Consider the following 24900-nt stretch of genomic DNA (forward strand, 5'->3'; position numbering starts at 1 on the left):
TAAAAATACAGGAATGTGTCAAATGTATTACAGGTTATTAATATTCGTGGGTTAAATGAGGAGGATTTGGCAATCCATTGACCAATAAGATTTGACTGCATTCCAGCACCAGTGAAAAATATGTGCTGGCAACGTGAACAGAGTCTGGAAATAGACCTAGAGTTGAGACACAAAGCTGTGTTCTCACATGCCAAGATATAGATGTAGGCATTTTCACTACAATCAGATTAGAAAATAATTATAGGACATAAATAATGCATCGCTTTAAGACTCAAACACAGCAATCCTTTTAGGAAATTAATTTAAAAAGTCAGCAATTACAATTATTTACAGTAAATCCTGTATATTTAGTTACAGTTTTCTTTACAAAACGTTTCATCTTGCGTTATTTTAAACTAAAATAAAGTTAAAAATAAAACAGATGACATTAAGTGACATTCAGTCATTAAAGCATATATATTAATATATAAGAATATGTTGTGCTTTTGTTGTATCTTTAGCTAATAAGACTGTTTTGTTAAATTGGTGATGGTGTTTAAAATAACAATGAAAATTTGACAGCGTACTACATGTTAGAAATGTGCATAGTCATCCCAGGAGGGGAAGTAGCACTGCTATTTATCCTTGTAGGTTTAAGAGTTCAATGGGGTTGAATTATTCTTTAATATTCTAGTGCTATAGCCTGGAACCAGTTACCTTACTGGATGAACAGTTACAAGTCGAAAGTGTTTTTAGAAAGGAAGTTAAAAAATGACTCTTTTATCATTAACTATAAGTGATGGTAATGTGAGATTCTTAACTTGTTTTTAATTTCTCTACATCTATGATCTGTTCTTCCATTCTGTACAAATAGAGGACCACAATGGAAATAAGCCTTTGGCTTTGTTGTGTATATTATCCTCAACAGCTTTTTAAAAAAAATGTATGTTGTACGATCAATATTTGTCCACTTTTTTAAAATTCTTGTCAAATTAAATCAATCAATCAGTCAATCAATGATATTTATATGCTACATAAAATAAATAATGAATTTATTTAAAGGGTGGTTTATACATTTAAAAAACTCTCTGAAATGGTGACAGTCTGCCGAAGACTTTTTTAAAATAATAATACAAACAAATAATAATAAAACAATAAATACAAACACACATTTTCCCAGATGATGAGTTTAGTCCAATTTTTTTAAACTATTATTTAATTTTGCAAATATGTAGGCTATTATTACACTGTAAAAGAAAAAAGTTTTTACAAGTTATACAAGATTCAGCTGATGTTTTTAAGTCAGTTTATTTTAATTTAAGTTGAAATAACTTAAATATCAATGATGATTAAAAAATGTAAGGCAACTTTTGTATACAGTGTGTATTGGCTTTTATACATAATTTCCTTTAGATTGTTGAAAACCCCAGAATGAATAGAGATTTTGGCCCATATGTCTTAAAGAACACAAATCAGAACTCATTTTTAATTGTAAGTAGCCAGTGGTTTGAGCACAGGTTTTTCAGAATGCTTGTCATTCACCCTCCCACGTCACTACAATGTTTCCCAGTGATACATTGACCGGTGGGGTGGCTATAATCCCTTAAAGCAGGATTTAGCCTTTGAATGTGAGGGTCTGTGTTACTAAAGCAGTGGGATTGCAGCACAATGGCTGTCTCTGTGCAACCACCAGAGCTGCTCAGTTCCATAGCTCTCTGATAAAGGCAATGACAAATAAATACTGAAAAGACAATAATTTAGATAATTGGTTATTATGCAGGTAGGCTATATTTTTTCAGACAAAGCATACGGATATTTAGACCCAACAAAGAACCTTTAAGACCTCCCATTACATCGTAGTTTCAATCTAACCTGTCATGTGCCAGTTAAAGCTTACATCACACTCTTTACACAATTAAAACCAAAATATTAGATTCATGGTTTTGAAATGTAGCCTACATCTTGACAACACAATCTCACCATAAGAGCAGTCAAGGTCAAAAGAGTGATGTAATATAATAGGGTTGTAACAAAATTACTTGATATATAATTGTATACCTTGCCAATCAGATGACATAAGTGAGCACCAAGGAGTCAGTTTGAGATAGCAGCAGTGTAGAACAAACGGGATAGCCTAGCGAAAGTGAATTAGGAGCATTATAATACCTCTAGGTTGCCCGTGACCAATTTAGGCCTACTATTACGTTCTGGTTAATAAATACTTGACTAAACATGATTCAAATTTGAATCACATATTTTTTTAACCACGACCATTGGGAATTTTAACATGTTTTCTATTTTAACTTAGTAGCGTATTAGCTTTCAATTTACTTCTTGAAGACACATGAACAATACCTCTGAAACCAAATTATTACATAATCCTTTAGGAGTTGACGACACAAACCAGAGCTATAGGCTTATAGATTTAGTTCAACTATGTTAATCCTGAGCATCCTTCCTTTTACAGGAGTGTCTTCAGTTTTATATTTATAAAAGACACATGCTCACGCTGTACCGATTCTCAGCTGAGCTTGTGCACTATAAAAAAATATTTAGAAAAAAAGTTACCTAGTTGCCTTAAAATTTTGAGTTCATTGAAATTAAAATTTTGGGGTAATACAATCAACATTTTTTGAGATCCAACAACCTTTAAGAAAAAAAATATTAAAAGATTTTGTAAGCATATCGGGCAATTGTGTGTTTTATGTCTGATGACGCAGTGAAACATGCCAAATAGTGCTATTTTCATGATTTAACAAAAAAATGTATGTGGTACAGATACATATTTCAATATTTTGAGTTTCTATTTATTAAACAAATTTCCTTCATTGTATCAACTCAATTTTTTAATTTCAATAAACTCAAAATTTTAAGGCAACCAGGTTATTTACTTTTTTAAGTTAAACCAACAAACTTTTTACAGTGTGGAGACATGGCGTGGGAGGAACTAGAGTTTACACACACACACACAATGTGCAGTTTTGCTTAAGTTACTGCCTGCTGTTCCGACTCATGACTGGGATCTTTTATCGCTGGGAAAACTCCATCTTCCAGTTTCAAACGATCTGCAAATTCAGCATTTATTCTGCCCTTTATGACGTCATACAGGGCTATGGTTAAAAAACAAACAAACAAAAAATCCTTAAACAACCCAAAGGCATTCCTCCATCACACCTCCAACTCATTGTTTGAAACTCTAGCCACCTTTAGCATTAGAATCCAACTATTTTAAACCAGTCAAACAGTCAAGACAGAGTAAATCAGTCAAAATGCATGGAAATAAGCAAAATACCCCCCCCCCCCCATATCAAGACAAATGTAGATAATCTACAACCCAGTTGAGATTTATAAAATGTATTAATTAAAATGATTTTGAGAATAATTTAGTATGAATAATCTTTACTTAGACATTTTTGTATTTAAACTTTTCACATGACAGTTTTCTAGATGAAGAACATCGTCCATATGACAATAATGTTTTGTTCTAATTGTAAATTACAATAATTCTCCAAACTCCTCAGAAAGCATAGTGACATTAACATCACACCTCAAAAACACTGATCATACAAATCAGAAACTCACAATGGAGTTATTCCCTAAAATACAGACAGTGTAGATTCAAAAAGCTGTTTTTAACTTTAAAATCCCTTTTATGAACATTATCAACTTTTAGAGTTAAAGTTCAAGTTATTTAAATAAGCATTTTAAGTGCAATCCGTGTATTTTTTCTTACTGAATGTTAACATGTCAAGTTTGAGGTTTAAATAACAGTAAACAACAAATGTGATTCCTGGCATTGAGGTTGTCATGGTCAACTCTTGGTCTTAGAGGCTGCAGTCCATCAAACTTTCTGGCCAGTACTGGTCTTGCATGTAGTGCTCAAGGGAGTTGTTTGGGTTTGAGGTACGGTCTGTGTTTGAAACCCAGGACAGGATTTTTTTTTCCCACTGGTCTTCTACTAGCTTGTACAGGTCCATGGCAGCACGAGAATCCTCTACAGAGCAGTGGCCCACTCTTCCAAGCTGAAAAAAATATCAAGTATGTCAACAAGCAGCAAGAAAGTGTATATACACTAACCCTGATGTCCCAACTTCATCTCATGAAATGACCTGATCTTACCTGTATGGTCCTATTAAGAAGCTTCTGAGCCATTTTCTTCAAAGAGACTTTGTGTTTTTCTTCAGCATCATACAACTTTCGCAGCAGGCTACAGCAAGAGGTATCTCTAATCATTTGTGCCAAGGTGGATACACCAAGCACCCGGAAGTCATTAAATAAGGCATGGCCAACAATAATCTTATCTTTGAGGATGTTGACAATCTAGGAAAGGAAAAAAAAGGAGTAAAAATATATCAGAGGGTGTTATTTCAGCTATATTCTATGAAATTCAGTAGTAGTTTAAAAACAGGGCTCAACAATAAGGATATAATTTCCAAAATTTCAAATATGTTATGGAGTTAAAGCGGTATAATTTCATGCTAAAACTATATTAAAAACAATAGTTTAACTAGTGTATGAAAAGGTACACATTTTTAAAATTAAAATGCATTTAAAATGTATAGAAATGTAGAAAATGTATTTAAAATAGCTATTGTAAATTATAAAAAGGATGTAAATAATATAAATATAAACATAACCTATAAGCAATAATAGATCATTATAAAATATTATAAAAATTAATACTAATAAAAAGTAGCAAACTAAAAATATTTTAAAATAGCTACTGTAAACTGTAAAAAGTAAATATAACATTAAAGGGTTAGTTCGCCCAAAAATGAAATTGATGTCATTAATGACTCACCCTAATGTTGTTCCACACCCATAACACCTCCGTTCATCTTCAGAACACATAAGATATTTTACATTTAGTCTGACAGCGTATGCAAGTGTATGCACACTATACTGTCCATGTCCAGAAAGGATTTCCCAAGAAATCCCAAGAAATACATTTCGGAGCAAAAATAACAAAAACTACGCATTTATTCAGCATTGTCTTCTCTTCAGTGTTTGTTTTCTCAAATAAAGATTCAAACGGTTATGAATCAGCGTATTGATTCATGATTCAGATCGCATGTCAAACAGCCAAACAGCTGAAATCACGTGACATTGGCGATACGAATCAATGTGAATAAATTTTGTTATTTTTGGACCAAAATGTATTTTCGATGCTTCAAGAGATTCTAATTAACTAACTGATGTCACATATGGACTACTTTGATAATGTTTTTATTCCCTTTCTGGACATGGACAGTATAGTGTGCATACACTTGTATATGCTCAGACTAAATATAAAATATCTTAAACTGTGTTCCCAAGATGAAGGTCTTACGGGTGTGAAATGGCATTAGGGTGAGTCAATAATAAAAAAAATCATTTTTGGGTGAACTTACTCTTTAATGAAACATAAATATAAATATGCCATAAGCAATATATTGGATAATTATATAATAAAATAAAAAAATATTAATAAAGAAGTAACTCATATATAGTGTTTGAATAAATAAAAATACTACACATCGTATACAGTACACACACAAATAATAATAAAAAAGCAGACCTAATAAATCCATAAAAATAGAATACAGTGGATCTTCCATCTCACCTCATTTTGAGCATCCTCAAAGGGCACTGCTTGTTCGAAATGATGTTTCTTAATGCCACTCCATATAGTGCGGTAGTCTGTTACTGGATGCCGAGGTAAAATATATTTGTCATATATAACACTACCATAATAATTTACAATACTACAGCGTGCCACTTCACTACACCGGCCACCTGGTCCAGTGCCGACCATTTCGCAGTCCATGGCTACTATCCTATTGTGGTCTATTTCCACACAAGGTGAACTCCTGCCACTAGTGGGAGGGCTGGTTTCAGATGAAAAGCCACTGTCCACCTCCCAGCTGTCAGAGAGCGGCAGTGCTTCATCGCTCAGAGTATGAGGGGTTATTCTAGGCCTTTTGAATTGCACGTGATTTAACTTTTCAGATACAGAATCCGAAACATCTCTATGTTCATCACTCCCTGTCTCGTTTTCCAGAAGCTCATCTGACTTCCTTTTCTTTCCTCTTTTCTGGTCACAGGAGACTTCATGTATTTCAATGGTGGAATCTTTTATTTTATTCTTTTTCCTTCCACTACATATTTTGGCTTTGTGAGAAATAGTGGTTGTTTCTTCGTCTGACAAGATATTCTTGTCCACACCTTGGCTTGTGGAGTATTTCCAGGGTAAAGCAGACATGTCAGCAGTTTCACATCTGTCAAAAAAAGTAGTTACTTAGGTCAATCAAAATTGGCAGATGAGGTATACTATATTGTAAGTAAACAATCATGTTTTTTATTTTTTTAGGAGAGATTTAATGTCAAATAATATCAAGAACAGCACAATCTTTAGGAATTACGCCACTAACAAGTTACCATGTTGAGATGCATGAACAATATTAACTCCATATTCCACTATATAAAAGTATCAAAGGAATAATTGTTTTAAAAGAGGCAATTATTTCTCTATATTAACGGTGTGAATCATTCAGTATAACGTTAGTCATGTAGCACTAGCTCTATAGCAAAGAAACATTGTCATTTGTCGCGTTTATGTGTAATAACAACACATAAGTGACATAACTGACATAATATCTCATTTTAAAACATTCCCACAACAAAACCGCTTATAAGCATTGTAATACATTGATATTTTCACACAATAGCACTGCTAGCACACATACCTCTGCGTACACGTGGACCCGGTTAGAAGCATGGCTATGACGGAACATGCCGAGACAAGACCCAAATCCCGCAACTTGATTGGCTGGCCCGTTTGGACAGCCTTGCATTCTGATTTGTCAAAACAAATGCCAGCACAAAGCTCCTCCCCCAACGGATCTTCCAGCCTCGTTGTCTAAACAAGTGTCCGGTAGTTTTGTATCTCTGTAAATCGATGTGTTGACGACGAGACATGATACTTTTATTTCTGAATGGAAGTCAAGATGACTTAGGGTACGTTTACAAGACAAACAAAAAAAATTGACGCTATCAAATGATATCATATTATATTAGACAATAATTCAACAAAACAAATCATCAAAAGGGATATTTTTGTACTTCTCTATATTAATATGATATTACATGACACATTTTTTCAATAATTACTTGGGACTAGCAAAGAAATAAGAAACAATTCTGCTTTTTACGTTTAACAACACAATGCAATCAGGCCAACTTTTTAGTTTGTGTGTGGGGGGCTGGGGGAGCATTTTGAACTTTCTGTATCAATTCATATGTAGGCTATATTATCTACTACATATAAGGAAATTAAACTTATTTTAAACTTTTCTTGGGTTAAATTATATTTGCTCGCATTCACTTGTGTGTGTTGTATTCACTTGTGTTCACTATTCACTTGTGTGTGCTTATATAACTATCATTAAACATATTATGATGTATGTTATTAACGTTTTAAAATTTCACATTTAAAGAAATCTATTGTTGAATCATGTCTAAATATTTATTCAGGAATGGTTTGAGGAGAACAACAATGAGTTTAAAGTGTTGCTTGTCCTCCAAATTCCCCAGATCTCAATCAGGTCAAGCATCTGTGAGGTGTGCTGAACAAAAAAGTCATGGACCCACCTCGCAATTTACAGGACTTATCTGCTGCTCACACCTTGGTGCCAGATACCACAGCACACCTTCAGGGCTCTAGTGGAGTCCATGCCTCGACGGGTCGGGGCTGTTTTGGCAGCAAAAGGCAAAACACAACACAATATTAGCCTAGGAAGGTGGTCATAATGTTATGCCGGATCGGTGTATATATTATATTACATATAATAGCGCCCCCTACCTTATAACAGTGAAAGCAAGGAAAGCCGGAAAATCTTGTCAATGACAGGAAGCATTTTTTCATAAAAGATAGAATAACAAAAGACACTGCATGAATGAATAACTTTAATAAGGGCTAATCTATATTAATACAGTGAAGACTATGAAGTGATATTTTACCTTTGATAACTTTTTCTGTAGCCTACTTGAAAATCTAGTTTAGACCTAAATCTGAAAATAACTGTTTTTCATTTTGTATGTTTGTTCTGTTTTATTTATGTACAATGTATTGACAATGTACTGTATTCTATATACAGTACCAGTCAAAAGTTTGGACACAGGCACACCAATGGGAAAGTGTGCCCAAACTTTTGATCGGTACTGTACTATTAAATACACATTATGGCTATCGGTACCAGTATCGGCATCAGCCCCAAAAGCCCATATCGGTCTGGCTCACATATTTAAACTCATATGACTTTCTTCCATGGGACCAAAAAATTATGAATAAATTATGTTTTCTCTTTTCCATATAATAAACAAGAACTGGGAGCTTTTTACATAAAGTTATAATTAATTATCATTTAAAAACTTCAGAAAGGAAGTCATATGAGATGGATGGAATGGCATGAGTGTGGCTGCAAATCATGATACAAAAACAATGACCGACCATGTCCCCACTAGATGGCCTTGTCCTTCTACAAACCAGATCTGTTCACTTACACTGATTGGATGGACATGGGCCAACCTCCTGAAATCACTATTAATCCTCTTAGAGACAACAAAACTCTTACTCGCCCAATCCGCTGCGTCTTCTCAGTGTGCCCACCCTTTTCTCCTCTCTCCATTTCCCCTCCCCATGCTTATGAACCCACTGTGGAGAGATTGTAATCCAAGTGGATTACACTGTAAATTGGGTGATGGAGGATTGGATGCTCTGGAAGTGAATCTCAAATGCAGTACTGTGCTTGCCATTCGTTTGATTCATATATTATAACCGGCATTATTTTGTGCAAAGAAACCATGGAACTTTGGAGAACACCTTTCAGATGTGATGTTTTGCAGATGACATGAAGGAGAGGATCTTACAATACTGATATCATGTTTACCTGATTTCAACAAGAAGGAAGAAGGACTTAATGATAGCATTAAGTGGATTATTTGGATTATCGGTATCATCCCGAATATGAGAAGCGTTGATTACTGCATGCAGCCCAGTGGGAGTTTGAGAAGTTTCTGGAAGATCTGAGCATGATTAGGAGTCTTCTGGCGTGGATCACAAGGCCCTCCAAGAACTTTTGGATGTGCAAGTTCAGTTGATGAGGAGCTCAGAAGGGTCGTAAGAGACGTTTGAAACCATTTAGGCCAGCATGAATGGAAGTGAGTGGAATGGAAGTTGGGTTTTAGTCGTCTTGCTGGAGTAGTGGATTCTTTGAAACGTCTTCTCATGACTTCACCATACAGATGTGGCCTTTAAGGATAGATGTCAGCATCATGTGTCACATCAGGTCTTCCTGGGTCACATTCCTCATGGTCTACACAGGCTGGCTGTGTATGTTCACACATGCTCAAATGAAGATTCCACCTGAAACGTAAGATTCACCTTTGTTTCATCCGTTTTAGCCTTATAGGCATCCCTGGTTTGATTTTAGTGTGATGTTAAGTCAAGTTAAGGTCTTTGTTTGATGTATTTCTGGGTAAAAGTTACAATAGATGATATAATATTACTGCTTTGTCTCCATTGTGTTACTGTCCTTTTTTAAATTAATGGTAGATGCTTGACCAGACATACTATTTCTGGGTCCAATTTGCTCTGTGCCATCTTCAGTTCCATGCACATTGGAATTTCAAATGAGACAGGAAGAGACATTGCTCTGAGAGTTGTATGATCATTTTTAGTAATTCCCTGAATCCCTGAGTTTGTTGAGGTGTAAAATTCAGTTCTCACGAGGCTTGGAAGTCTTTCAGCGCAATAGCAGATGGCAGACACTTTTCGACATACGTAAGCAGCTGTGAAAATATTTTAAGGTGGAGGCGCAAGATAATTGGGCTGTGTATGCATAATTCTTTCATAACTAATACAAAAAAATTAATGATTATATAATTATTATCTTTATATTTTATCTAACGATTTTATGACTGATTATGTAACAAAATTATTACTAAAAAACGATTTGTATACCCCCCCCCCCAAAAAAAAAACAAAACAAAAAAACAATTCTGTTATCATTTACTCACACTCATTTCAAAACTTCATGACTCTTTCTTCTCTTTAGCATAAGCAAATGTGTTTATGTTCCACAGAACAAAGAGTCATACAGGTTTGGAACAACATGGTGAGAAAATTAAGACAATTAATAATCTCATTTACTTATTAGCCGTTGAACATCTTAGAATATTTTTCCAGACATTGTCAACTAGTAGGTTAATGTTCTAGCTTGAAGTGGCTCTGTTTGAGCAGATACACTCATGGACACCAGCCAGACACCAGCTCGTTCACAGATGGCAACAGAGGCCATGGCCCTGTGCACATAGGAATATCTCTGGATTTGAGCTTTTCCCAAAGTACTGCCAATGTTATTCTCATGCATAAAAGTGATAGTTTTATTACAGTATGTGTACTAGAACAGCTCAGCATGTAACACCAAGCATATTTCATGACTAGGCTAGTGCATCTGTGTTTTAAGGATTTATTGCTGAAAACTGTTTTTCTCTTGACCTTAATCCCAATGTTTATTTTTAGATTTTTGGATTTATATAACTACAACAATTCAAGGACAAAATTCTTCTAATGTAGCACAAGCCCATTAATTTTATATATATATATATATTAATTATTTCAAAAGCATGAAAGTATCTTATGCTCACTAAGGCTGCATTTATTCAAAAAAAAGAAAAAATACAGTCAAAACAGTAATATTGTGAAATATTATTATAATTTCAAAAAAATGTTTTCGGTTTTAAAATGTTATTTATTCCTGTGACGCAAAGCTGAATTTTCAGCATTATTACTCTGGTGATCCTTGCTAATTTACTGCTCAGGAAACATTTCTTATGATTATCAATGTTGAAAACAGGTGCGCTTTATATTTTTGGTGAAAACCATGATACATTTTTGTCCCCCAGGATTCTTTGATGAAAAGAATAAATGTCTATAGTGTCAACGTTGATCAATTTAATGTGTCCTTGCTAAATAAAAATATCAATCCATATTGATCCTAAACTTTTGAACGGTAGTATACACTCACCTAAAGAACTACTAGGAACACCTGTTCAATTTCTCATTAATGTAATTATCTAAACAACCAATCACATGGCAGTTGCTTCAATTAGGGGTGTGGTCCTGGTCAAGACAATCTCCTGAACTCCAAACTGAATGTCAGAATGGGAAAGAAAGGTGATTTAAGCAATTTTGAGTGTGGCATGGTTGTTGGTGCCAAACGGGCCGGTCTAAATATTTCAAAATCTGCTCAGTTACTGGGATTTTTACACACAACCATGTCTAGGGTTTACAAAGAATGGTGTGAAAAGGGAAAAACATCCAGTATGCAGCAGTCCTGTGGGCGAAAATGCCTTGTTGATGCTAGAGGTCAGAGGAGAATGGGCCGATTGATTCAAGCTGATAGAAGAGCAACTTTGACTGAAATAACCACTCGTTACAACCGAGGTATGCAGCAAAGCATTTGTGAAGTCACAACATGCACAAACTTGAGGCGGATGGGCTATAACAGCAGAAGACCCCACCGGGTACCACTCATTTCGACTACAAATAGGAAAAAATAGGCTACAATTTGCACAAGCTCACCAAAATTGGACAGTTGAAGACTGGAAAAATGTTGCCTGTTCTGATGAGTCTTGATTTTTTTGTTGAGACATTCAGATGGTAGAGTCAGAATTTGGCATAAACATAATGAAAACATGGATCGATCATTCCTTGTTACCACTGTGCAGGCTGGTGGTGGTGGTGTAATGGTGTGGGGGATGTTTTCTTGGCATACTTTAGGCCCCTTAGTGCATATTGGGCATTGTTTAAATACCACAAAGTACCTGAGCATTGTTTTTGACCATGCCCATCCCTTTATGACCACCATGTACCCATCCTCTGATGGCTACTTCCAGCAGGATAATGCACCAGGTCACAAAGCTCGAATCATTTCAAATTGGTTTCTTGAACATGACAATGAGTTCACTGTAATAAAATGGCCCCCACAGTCACCAGATCTCAACCCAATAGAGCATCTTTGGGATGTAGTGGAACGGGAGCTTCATGCCTAGGATGTGCAGCCCACAAATCTCCATCAACTGCAAGATGCTATCCTATCAATATGGGACAAACATTTGTAAAGAATGCTTTCAGCACCTTGTTGAATCAATGCCACGTAGAATTAAGGTAGTTCTGACGGCGAAAGGGGGTCAAACACAGTATTAGTATGGTGTTCCTAATAATCCTTTAGGTGAGTGTATATTACCGATCAGTACGATCTTTTAAAATAAATGATTTTGTGTACTATATTTTTATTCCTAAATTTTGCATATACAGGGAAAAAACATCTTCATGTCTGCTTCCTTATTGGTTGAGTTGTTTGATTCCTTCTTGATTTCCCTCGCTGTAATAGTATCACTGTCCAAAACATTGCCAAGCTATTAACACAATTCCCTAGCCTCCATGATGATCCCAGACTCCTTCAGGTCAACAGAGAGGCTTCAACATAAGACTGATGACAGACTCAGCGTTAGGCGTTAAGACAGTCTGACCAAGATCTCAACTCTTATGACAAAGTGCTGACAGGGCTCTTTATATGACTAACCACAATGCTTCATTTCAAGCATGACAAGAGGTGTTTCATCATAGATTGTATATGCATGTTGACTTTATACCATTTACAGTGACCTGATTTTCTTTTAATGTACAGGATTGTTTGTGTTTGGATTGGCTTTCAAACAGTATCTGCAAAGTCTGCATTCAGTGTCAATGGTCAGAGATCAATAGATTACTTGGAATCCTATCAAGTGATTATGGGCCACCTGCAAACTAAGACAATTATGTATATTTATAGACTGGCAGATGGGCGGTTGATCAAAGCAAATGTAGACATTTTCATAACTTAATGGGAACGTTAGCAAAACATTATTAGAATATATATTTTTAGCTGGGTAAACACTCAATACAATAGCACTTGGTAAACATCACACTGATTAATTATTATATATTTTTTATCTCTAGGGTTCAAAAATGGGCCATCACCCTTTCAGAGCAAATCAATGCCATTGCATCAAAATATTCAGGAGCTGCTCTATTACAAAAGGTAATATCAATGAAAGTCCAATAAAGAACTAAATATAATGATGCATGTTCAATCAGGGGAACCATTGCATATATTCCTCAGTTAAAAAAAAAAAAAAAAGCAAAATGCTAAAACCATTCTATCTGTTTGTCCAGAAACTCAAAGATGTTGAATCCATCATCAGAATTGAGGATGTGGATGGTGCTCGATTGGTGCTGGAATTTTCTGAGGAAATCGAGAGAATGCTTGGCAGCAAGATGAAGTCTGTGAAGGTCAGTGTAAGGTGTTTTTTTTTTTTTAAAATGTTACATGATTGAGATTAATCCTAATATTAAAATTACTCTTTAAGATTTATAGTTTCTGGTGTCATTTTATGAAGCACTTTGGTTTTAACTCACGAGAATGAATGAAAACGATGCTGTTCTCTTTGTCCTCAGAGGCTCGCAGACACAGCTGAGGATGCAGACCTGTATCATGAGTATAATGCATCTTTACAGGTAAAAAAATCAAGATAATTTGTCATTTGGTATTTAAAACTGATTGTAAAATTATTCCATAAACCTATTCTCACTTATTAAATTAAAATAAATAAATTTAAACATTATATACATTTATCCAATAAATATTTAAAATATTACATTTAAATGCAAATATTGCATGGTCATCATTTTTTGCTATATTTTTCTGTCAGTTTGACTACTTTAACGCGTTATTGGTGAATACTATGGATGAAGAGGGAAATTTCATTGACCTTGGAGGCGAATTTCCATTGGAGGAGAATGAACATTTCAACAAGCTTTCAGTCAACACTTTAATGAGCGATATCCAAGTTCCAACTAATGTGTACAACAAAGGTATGATGGCGATAATGAGAATCTCCATGCATGAGCTTTGTATCTGATTTTAACACTATACAGCTCTGGAAAAAAATAAGAGACCACTTAACATTGATTTCTCAATATTAGGTGGTCTCTTAATTTTTTTCCAGAGCTGTATAGTTAATAATGTTGAATTGAACTTTGACTTAACAATAAAAAAAACTGTAAGGATTCTTTCCGAAAACAGCCGAGCTCTTGGAGGCGTGCAGTGGGCGGAGCTAAAGAGACACAAGCACATGTGCGGCGCACACACACACACACACACACACACACACACACACACACACACACACACACACACACACACACACACACACACACACACACACACACACACACACACACACACACACAAAATACATCAGGGCATTATCCCTGGATAACTTTTGATTCACTATATGCTGGTGTTGTTTGCATTATATGCACCTACGCGTTGATTGCCTCATGACCGAGAACAAACAAACACACTTGCACAACAAACAAACTGCATCCACTGTTTTCTTAAAGCTGCACTATACAATTTTTCCATCTGCTAGAGGGCGCCTATTAAAAAAGGGCGCCTATTTGTGTAACAAGTTCGTTGATGGAAGGAAGGAGGCGTGAACCGGCGAACGTTTAATAACTTTAATCAAAATAAATAAACAAAACTAAATTAAACTGCGGGCAGCCCCTCACGGATGACTCCCCGCACACACACACATAATAAAACGTGGGCAGCCCCTCACGGACGACTGCCCGCACACACACACAACAAAACATAACATAAAATCCAGGCCTGGTCCTCTCTCGTCTTTCGCTGCCTTCGCTCCTCCTTTTATGCTCCCGTCACTTGGCCGCGAGACGAGACCGGTATGTCGCACAGCTGGTACTCATTACCACTCGTCACCGGCACGCTCTCATGGTCCCTCGCCCCGCTGCTTGCCACAGTTTGTTTGATGACGCCAAGATTGAGCTCAGAACTTTTGGACATGTAGTCTTTACATTACAGCTGGTAGAAAAGAATCAGGATAGGACTCGGGCAGAAATCATGTTCATGGATGCGATTATTAACGTTACTGTAGTTTGAAGCAGAGCAGGACCGAGTGTTGTGGAGCTGAACAAGGCCACTGAGTGTTTTTTGGGCACACACACTTCTCGCGAGCAGAGGGAGTTTTATTATGACGGGACACAGTCGTGGGCGCCACTTCTGCTTTTCCGGTCATGAAATGTATGAGTATGAGGTAATGTAGCGCTGTTTATCATATTAGACACATTTAAGTGTGTTTAAAAGGATGTTATGACGTTACTCTGTGCGTTTGCTCAGTGGCTGCTATGACAATTGTTGCACACTGCTAAGAATAAAGCGTTTCTGCCAAATAAAACCGGAAACCGAGGGTAAGGCAGGTATGACGCAATTGACAGGCGACTCCCTCAGACGTCCCTTGGTTAAAATAGCAATTTTCTTAGAATTTACGAATAGTTGGAAACATTTGGGATATTGTAAGAACTCAACTGACCAAAATAATTAACACTGGCTTGGTGGTTTTTGGATATTTTACTGCAAAAATTCTACATAGTGCACCTTTAACGTTGGTTTATTTGGGAAGCTGAACAAGGTTATTTTTCCCTCACAACCAAAAACACACTTCTTTAGTGACTGTTGATTTCATGGGCTAAAAACAAAATGACAGCGCTGCCAATGGTTTCCATAACTCGAGCAATTTGGCACAGAAATAGGCACAGACACTTTTTAACATTTTGGCCATTTTAAGCATGAGAACACAACGCAGTGTAAATAAGTCAAAATGCATGAAATAGCATTAAACCCCTCCCCCCTTTAAGACATTTTTGATGCCTATTTTGTGCAAATGCAACATTTAAACATCTAACACTAAAATCAGCCGTGTTTATTTGCAGATCCAAACATTCTTAATGGAGTGTACATGTCAGAGGCCTTGAATGACATCTTCATCAGTAATTTCCAGAAGGATCCCACGCTCACTTGGCAATATTTTGGCAGCTCAACAGGCTTCTTCAGACTTTATCCAGGTTTGGTGAATTCTGCTTTCAGGAACATTGTTTCGTATTGATCAGTGCAACTTCAAAAGACGAAAAAATGCATTAGTAATGCAAAACATTTTGTTTTGCTTTTCCTTTTAGGAATAAGATGGACCCCTGATTCTAATGGCGTTGTTGCTTTTGACTGCAGAAACAGAAACTGGTGAGACAAAAGTAAAGAATTTGAACTAAAACCCAAATAGCAAACATTGTCTAATTTGTCCTCCGTAATGTCAAAATTGCTTGGTAATATAGTGAGGCTGATTCATTCATATGAAATTAAATTTATGCCAGTTGACTTGGATTTAGCTAGGTCTTTTCCTGACCCAGAGTGCACTGCAGGATTATCTGTATGGATGCCACCCAAATGTCTGCTCTTGTCCATGGTAGCACAGCCAGTTAGGCCCTGATACCACTGAAAGACTTTAATCTGATTCTTAAGTGGTTAACAGCTCAACAGCCAGGTTAGTAGGACTGACACAGGCTCCATATGTGACTGTATACACAAAGGCAGGTGATTGCAATGAATCTGAATAAACACACCAGTAAGAAGACACTGCCATTTTGATTTGAATTTACATCATTGTTGCCTTTTTTCTACTTTGTAGACTGTCTAGCCCTATATAGGACTTAGAAAATGATAAAGTATCTGTATTTTTCAGCCTTGATATGAAGTATATTTGGATATTTATGTGTTTGCTCTGAAATAGCTTAAATGCTGATTTAAAAAATATATATATTTGTGTACTATAATTTCAACCAAGCCATTTTTGCCAAAGAGATGAATGACAATGAGAAGATGATGTTAAACTAAAGAAAATGTGTGTGTGTGTGTAAAAAGTAACGGGTAGTACTTTATTTATAAAATGAAATACATGTATTTTCCATAGTAAGAACAGTAAATTATGCATAATTACATGAAACTAACCCTCATCCTACCCTATCCCTATAATAAATACATGTAGTTAATTACTATTACTCAGTATTTAAATATATAATTACACTGTAACAATGACACCTTAAAATAAAGTGTGACCAAGTACTGTTTTAGTTAAACATAAAGTGTTTAATATTAAATATTTTATATAAAAAGGCATATTATCCATGTTTTTTTTCACAAAGTAAACACAAGATTAAAATTATATAATATTTAATCAATTAATTAAATCAATTAATCAAATATCTTTTATACAAAAATAGTACTAATCAGCGATATTTACCTAAATATATATATAACATCTATGAACATTGAGTGATGATGCAAACTAAATACATTTTAAATCAGTTAAATGGACAGTTTGAACTGATTCAGGGAATTGATTTAAACTTACCAACTCAAACAGGTTTAAATCATAAAAACTTGTATCATAATGCTCTCATACTCATAATTCCCCTGTATTCATTTTTTTTACAACATGTCCTCCAACCAATACACCTATATAGGTCGTTTGTCACTTCCTTACGAAATACGACCCATAGGGGCGTTTACTAAAGTTGCGCCCCTATCGACGATATTTTAATTTATGAAATACGACACATAGGAGCGTTTTCTGAAGTTGTGCTCCTATTGACAGCAGGACACTTTCATTTTAAAGCATTTTTCCTTTTTATCTGCGTAATATTTCAGATTTTGCATAGCTCAGTTGGTAAATCATTGCAATATACAACAACGTGATCCTGTGATTGTGAGTTCGATCCCAGGGAACACATGCTCATAAAGTGTGTATGCACTATAAATCACTGGGTAGGTTTAGGGATGGGGTGGGTGTAGTTGCTAAATGGAAATATGACAAATGGTGGTAAAAAGTCCACACATTGCATTAAAATGAGCACTCATTTTCAGACGTCAGACATAACACGACACTGTAATTTTTTATGCCAGCTAGGGGGCGCATGACTTTAAAACGTAATGTGTTTGAAAAACGACCAATAGAGTCGTATTTTGTTGGAGGACAGTTTTTTAATCATATCAGTCCAATAGAAAAAGCATTACATTGTTGCAATTTTTCCACAATGTTGCTTAATTTTATATTTTGGAATGTTTGTAATACCCAGTCCTTGACCTATAAATTGGATACTTTATAATAACTTATCAGTCAATATTACTAAAAATAATTTTGCCCTCCATACACTGATCTAGAGGTGTCCTGGGCCATCTTCTAAGAAAATCCTCTCTCTGTGTGGCAGGTATATCCAGGCTGCCACCTCTCCTAAGGACATCATCATTGTGGTTGATGTTAGCGGAAGCATGAAGGGTCTGAAAATGACCATTGCCAAACACACCATCAACACTATCCTGGACACGCTCGGAGAAAATGACTTTGTCAATGTTATTGCAGTAAGAGCACACTTTGCTTTCCATTCAACATCACGTTCTCACTTTATCAGCATTGTAAAATTTTGCACATCCTTTCCTTAGTACACTGATTACGTCCGCTACGTGGAGCCCTGTTTTAAGGGAACGTTGGTGCAGGCAGACTTGGACAACCGCGAGGTAAGTCGATTATCCACTTCACTTGAGCCTGAGGAACTAAGCCAATGACTCCAATCGACACGGCAGGATACTGACACCCTACCATTCCCTCATATGCACTCACCATACACATTCTTTCTTTCTTTCTTGACTATAATTTATATAAATATGTTTAATTTACCATCTTTATCATTTATATTAGATTTGTTTACATTTTACTCAATATTATTTAGGTCTTGGGCAATTTTATTTTTAACAGTTTTAATTCCACGTGACTTAATTTATGTAATTTTATTTATACAATGTTAAATTGTCATTTTTCACCAAACATATTTGCAAAAGTAGTGACTCATTTCAATCAAATCTAAACACTCCCTCCATCTCCCATTGGTTGAAAAATAGATAGTCCCACCTCCTATATTTCCGTGTCAGGCTGGTGTAAAGATGATTGCACATTTTGTGAAATCAACATGTGCATGTTTTACTTATAGGTGGTTATAGTTAAATAAAAAATAAAATATGAAAATATATCCAAAATAAAAGTTTGACATAATATATTTGTATGTACTGTGTATAATTATTACGTTTATATAAATACACACTCATTCATGTATATAGTTAAGATTTTTTTTTTATATCTATATAAAAATTGTGATATTTTAATAATATTTTATATTATATAAATATATATACAGTATATACTAGAGATGCAACAATACAGTTAGTCCATGGTTCAATACATACCTCGGTTTTTAACCACGGTTTTTAGTTCGTTTTTTGCTATTCTATTTTTAGGCGACAGGAACAGAAAGATGTTAAGGAGAATTTTTATTTATTTATTGTAATACTCTTTCTTCATTTGACTTAAAAGACTTGAAAAACCTTACTTAAACTTAACTTCACTTAAAAAAAACTTGTACACATTCCTAGCGTATTGTATAATATTAAATTAATATATATATATATATAAAGATTTACAGTGGCAGTTTAGAGATGTACAGTAGCAATTAAGTATGAATAAATGTAGGCTAAAATTAAAACAACATAGTCTTCAATATACAATATACATTGTTTAAAAGCTACTGTATTATCACTTTTTATTCAAGAGCAGTGAGTGATTGTATCAACATAATTTTAGAGGTGAACTGTCGCTTTAAGGACAAGCATTCACAATCACTAGGCTGCGCTGCTATGACTTGTTCGCATCTCATATACAGACACACGCAGATTTTACTTTCACTTTAGACATAACTGACAGTGTTTATATATGTTAACCTTGTGTGTATTTGACAGTATTAGCACAGTAAGACTACTAAGTCCAGTAATCACGTGTGTTTGACAGGCTTTTACATGCTCAGCGCATGTAAAACTCGGATGAAGTGTTTAACCACCAAGGCTTTAAAATGCAACTAAACACCCCCAAACTTTAGTGCATATGATTGAATATTTGCTCATATCAGTGCGTAGATTCACAGGCACACTCAAGCAGAGCCGAAATAAACTGAGAGGAATATTACCCAAACTGAGAGAAATATAAATAATTAATTAAATGCAAAACCAAATGAATGCTGTACCGAACAGTTTAATATTATATTGAGAATTGTGGCATCCCTAGTATATACATACAAATATTTCTTAAATATAAACATGAATGAGTTTATGCATACAGTACACACATATATTATGTAAACACAAACTTTTTTTGGATGTGAATAATCGATTTGGCAACACTAATTTAGATATAAAAAATATCTAAGACTATTTTTAAAAATGACTTGCTTCACAGAATTTAATATTCGCACTCTGACAATAGTTTTTTTAAGCAATCACTGAGACAAATCATGTTTTTTTTGTTTTCAGGAACGCTAGACTGTAGCTGTAACACTAGGCAGGGAAACTGGGCCCATCCTCATTCTGCTGTTGCTTTTAGTCATGTGATAGGCTAGCGAGTGCATGATTTGATCTAATGTGCAGCTCTTTTGCTTGTTATGTATCAGAGAGCAAGTAGGGACGTACTCTAATCTCTGGAATTATGGTCGGATACAGAATTATAGTGCGATCAGATAGTGAAATTACTCTAGGTAGCACGTTTCATCCTTTGGATCACTCTAGTAATCAAATTTCGTACATGCAGTAGAAATAAGCCATATACTGTATTTACATTATTGATAATGCCATAAATTTATAAGCAAAATATTTTCATTGAATTCATTACATGATAAACTGATTCATTAATCAAAATTATTCTTTCTCACATAGCATTGTATGCTGAGAAAATACTTCAAATGAAGACAATTCAAAGACACCTGAGTGCACAAAATGGCCATATTTGTTTGTTTTATAATACAACTTATTCTACTGTTACACGTTTAAATACTGTATCTATAAAAAGGATCATGTAAATTGTGTATGGCAGTTGGATGGGTCTGTGCAGTACAGACTGGGACTTAATACGGGTTGATGGGTCAGCAGAGCTCGTAATGATATTCCAGGTCTAAGTCACTCTGCATCTGCTCAAGGTGCTGACACAGATCCTCTAAGAAATACTGTGAAAGACAGCAACACATTGAGATCCCTGACCCACCTGCTCGGATGAACCTGATCTAAGTTTTTGGGTAATTGAACTTTAAAAAATTATAAGAAAAAGAGATGCTTAACAACGATGTCTCTAAATCTGAACCCTTTTATTGCCACTGGGCAGTTATTATCTGGGCAAAAAGGCAAACAAGTTGTAAAGATTAAGTCAGCAATAAGATTTGATAAATAAATGATAAAACCTAGTTTCCGTACCTATTTTAATTGGGAAAAGTCACATTTTTCGTCTACTGTTTAATCCCATTACAGCATTATTGTAGTATTATTTATATACTATTATAGTATTTTTTAATGTGTTGAATTGAATTTTAGTGATTAATTTTAGTTTAAAATAATTGTATTTAATTTTTATGTAATTTTAAGTTACATTTTAGTTGTTTCCCACTTGAAAAATTTGAATCATTTTTTTGTTTTAATCATTTTAGTACTTGAATTTAACATTTTATTTCTTTCTCTTTATCAAATTATCTAATATTTATATATTATTTCAGCTTTCCTTCAGTAATAGTTTTAAGCTTTCGTTTTAGTTAACAATAACTAAACACATTGGGGAATTGAGAAAGAGTAAACTCTTTATTTTTTCAGTTTTGTCCTCACTTGTTCCCCCCATTTCTCCTTTCAGCATTTCAAGCTGCTTGTGGATGAACTCCACGTAAAGGGGGAAGCTAAAGTAAAAAAAGCCATGAAGGAGTCTTTCCGCATCCTCGCTGACGTCAGTATCATTTACAATACTTGTTCACACAAATATACAAAACTGCACATACGGTGCCAACCCTCTGCACGTCCTCCATGTTCCTCTTCCTGTCTCCTAGGCCAGAGCAAATGGTCAGGGCAGCCTATGTAACCAAGCAATTATGCTGATCACAGACGGAGCCATGGAAGATTTCCAGTCAGTGTTTGAGGAGTTCAACTGGCCTGACAGGAAGGTAACACACAATCTGCTCGCTCTGCAGGGAACGGAGGCTGTAACATATGACGTACATCTATAAAATCTACATACTCCTCTTTTAAATTGTTGGAGAACCTTCTAGCAAAATGTCTTGGTGTGACAAAGACACTTAATTGAACAAAAAAATGTATGGATATTTTCCCAAAGGTAACTACAGTAACATAAAATGTAATGGTTTCAGGTACGGGTTTTTACTTACCTTATTGGCAGAGATATGACCTTCTCGGAAAACGTCAAATGGATTGCCTGCAACAATAAGGGTATGTAGTCACCCAAAAAGTAAAAATGTTATAATTTACTCTCCCTCATGTGATTCCGAATTTTTTGCTTCTGTAGAACTCAAGATTGAAACGTTTGAGAATCAAAAAAGGACACAAAACCATAAAAGTATAATTTTCCAAATAACAAGCATAACATGGTCAGTGAGTCGAACTCGAGAAACAGATCAGTTTGATTTATTAATGTATCATTTAGGTCAGATCACTAATAAAATCTTTGATGCACCATTAAGATTAGATGATTCTTGTGAACTGGATCAACTGATTCATTAAAAAAAAGAAGAAAAAAAAAGATGAATTTAGATTAGATTAGTTCCTGATTTATTCTGGTAAGGATTTTTACTGAGTAATGATTTAATATCATAAAACTTCATTTCAACTTAAAATAGTGTATAAAGTGTATGAGCCTTTTGATCATGCTTGTGTGTCTTTTTGGAAGCTTGAAAGCTCATTCTCCACTTATATAATTTTCTTTGCAGATGATTCATTGTTAAAAAATGCTCCTTTTGTGCTGCTCTTTTTCCAACTGGAAATATGCAAAACTCTTATACGCACGCACGTTTAATATTTACAGGATATTATACCCACGTATCGACACTTGCTGATGTACAGGAGAACGTCATGGAGTATCTCCATGTTTTGAGTCGACCAATGGTCATCAACCATGACCATGACATAATCTGGACCGAGGCATATATGGACAGTGTTGTGAGTACATGATTATACCATTTTTCTGAACACCAGAGAATTTGGTAATACAAAATTCACATAAATTCCCAATTCTCATTTCCAACTGTTCGTGACTCATTTCAAGGCATTTCAGTGTGATTTTGTTGTGGGACTTGACCCAAACGTGTGCTAATGCTGTTTTGTGTCATCCTCGTATCACTGTACTAATGTGATTCTTTCCCATTCATCGCCATCGTCTTCTCTATCATACAGCTTCCTAACACTAAGGAGGTAACTCTTATAGACAGTAAAACAGACATCACTGTATTTTAGCATGTATAAATAGAAGACTTTAGATATTTAGCCTGTGCTCAGAGTATAATGTAGTCTTTAACCTGGTCAGCATACCAGGACTTCTTGTTTTAGGACGCCCTCTACTGTTTATCATCATTAATCACATTTTTCAGGGCATGATAAAGCTTTCACTATTAAAATCAACATGAAATCTAGTTTGCAACCCATCTGTAATGTGGTGTAAAATGTAGGGGTAAGTCTTTATTTTATTCATTTTGGAATTGTTTTGATCATGAAAAATAGTCATGGTACTGTAAGACTAGGAATGTGCATTTAGATGGTGAATAGGGGTCATTTTGATTTCATGTTGATTTTAAATGTGCTTGAGCATTCTGAATGTTTGGTCTGAGTGTAAGATATCAATGTCAGATGTCTCCTTTAGTTGTTCAAAAGCAAGGCTCACAGTCTCCTGCTCATGACGTCAGTGGCTATGCCAGTGTTCAGTAAGAAGAAAGAAACACTTTCTCATGGCATTCTGCTGGGAGTGGTGGGAACTGACGTCCCCCTGCTGGAAGTTATGAAACTTGCCCCGCGATACAAGGTACTAATCAAATATCAAATAAAGATTCAAGCGGTTATGAATCAGTGAATCAAATAAAGATTCAAATGGTTATGAATCAGTGAATCGATCAATGATTCGGATCGCCAGTGTCACGTGATTTCAGCAGTTTGACGCAATCTGAATCATGAATCAATCCGCTGATTCATGACCGTTTGAATCTTTATTTGAGGTTTGAAAACAAACACGGAAGAGAAGACAATGCTGAATAAAGTCATAGTTTTTGTTATTTTTGGACCAAAAGGTATTTCCGCTGCTTCAAGAGATTCTAATCAACTAACTGATGTCACATATGGACTACTTTGATGATGTTTTTATTCCCTTTCTGGACATGGACAGTATAGTGTGCATTCACTTGCATACGCTAGTATCAGACTAAATCTAAATTATCTTAAACTGAAGATGAACGGAGGTGTTACGAGTGAGTGTGTGTGTGTGTGTGTATATATATATCATATTTTAGGACCATAAAATATTGTATTGTTTTATATTAATATATATTTTATATTTATATTGTGACATTATTTTCATAACATATGTACATAAGTACATTTACCTCACAATTTTTTTGGTGTGTAATTCTCATTATTCATAATGATTTAAAAAATAAAAAATACTGCAATTTTTTTTATTTAAATTAGCTTATATGAAAGGTAGTACAACAAATTATACCATGTTTTATAAATATTTTTTCATAATAATATAATATAAATAATAATATAAAAACATAATTTTGCATTATATCATATCAATTTAGCTTCTTTCATGGCCAATTATTTATAGAAAATTGTGACTGTACATAAATGTTTCAAGATGTTCAGACTCATCAGAACCATAACTTTTGATGATTTAAGACATTTCAATGAGCATAGCCACAAATGCTGAAAAATGAAAAGTGTGGATGCTAATGGGTGATATCTTTTAGCTTGGAGCACATGGTTACGCCTTCCTCATCACAAACAATGGATACATCCTTGCACATCCTGATTTAAGACCACTGGTGAGTCCCTCTGAGTCCTCTTTCTG

General features: G+C 35.0%; 2 protein-coding genes across 2 annotated transcripts in view; one reads left to right on the top strand and one right to left on the bottom strand.

Moving 5' to 3' along the window:
• Positions 1-3361: 3361 nt before the first annotated feature.
• isg20 (interferon stimulated exonuclease gene) lies at positions 3362-6783 on the bottom strand. Its single transcript, XM_067436316.1, has 4 exons — positions 6705-6783; positions 5582-6236; positions 4099-4299; positions 3362-4001 (listed from the first exon to the last, which is right to left on the bottom strand). Exons 1-4 carry the CDS (start codon positions 6734-6736, stop codon positions 3804-3806), a joined length of 1086 nt encoding a protein of 361 aa, XP_067292417.1. The 5' UTR covers positions 6737-6783; the 3' UTR covers positions 3362-3803.
• A 1797-nt stretch (positions 6784-8580) lies between these two features.
• cacna2d4b (calcium channel, voltage-dependent, alpha 2/delta subunit 4b) overlaps positions 8581-24900 on the top strand; it is a 37944-nt gene continuing 21624 nt past the window's right edge. Inside the window, exons 1-16 of the mRNA XM_067435867.1 lie at positions 8581-9177; positions 9262-9389; positions 13022-13103; positions 13238-13354; positions 13520-13579; positions 13774-13936; positions 15857-15988; positions 16100-16160; positions 18185-18335; positions 18417-18491; positions 21688-21777; positions 21878-21991; positions 22196-22274; positions 22867-23000; positions 23698-23856; positions 24800-24874. Of these exons, the coding sequence (XP_067291968.1) occupies positions 9172-9177; positions 9262-9389; positions 13022-13103; positions 13238-13354; positions 13520-13579; positions 13774-13936; positions 15857-15988; positions 16100-16160; positions 18185-18335; positions 18417-18491; positions 21688-21777; positions 21878-21991; positions 22196-22274; positions 22867-23000; positions 23698-23856; positions 24800-24874 (1626 nt within the window). The 5' untranslated portion in view covers positions 8581-9171. The remainder of the gene's footprint in view (positions 9178-9261; positions 9390-13021; positions 13104-13237; positions 13355-13519; positions 13580-13773; positions 13937-15856; positions 15989-16099; positions 16161-18184; positions 18336-18416; positions 18492-21687; positions 21778-21877; positions 21992-22195; positions 22275-22866; positions 23001-23697; positions 23857-24799; positions 24875-24900) is intronic.

This window comes from Pseudorasbora parva, chromosome 25, assembly GCF_024679245.1.
Source record: "Pseudorasbora parva isolate DD20220531a chromosome 25, ASM2467924v1, whole genome shotgun sequence".
NCBI lineage: Eukaryota > Metazoa > Chordata > Actinopteri > Cypriniformes > Gobionidae > Pseudorasbora > Pseudorasbora parva.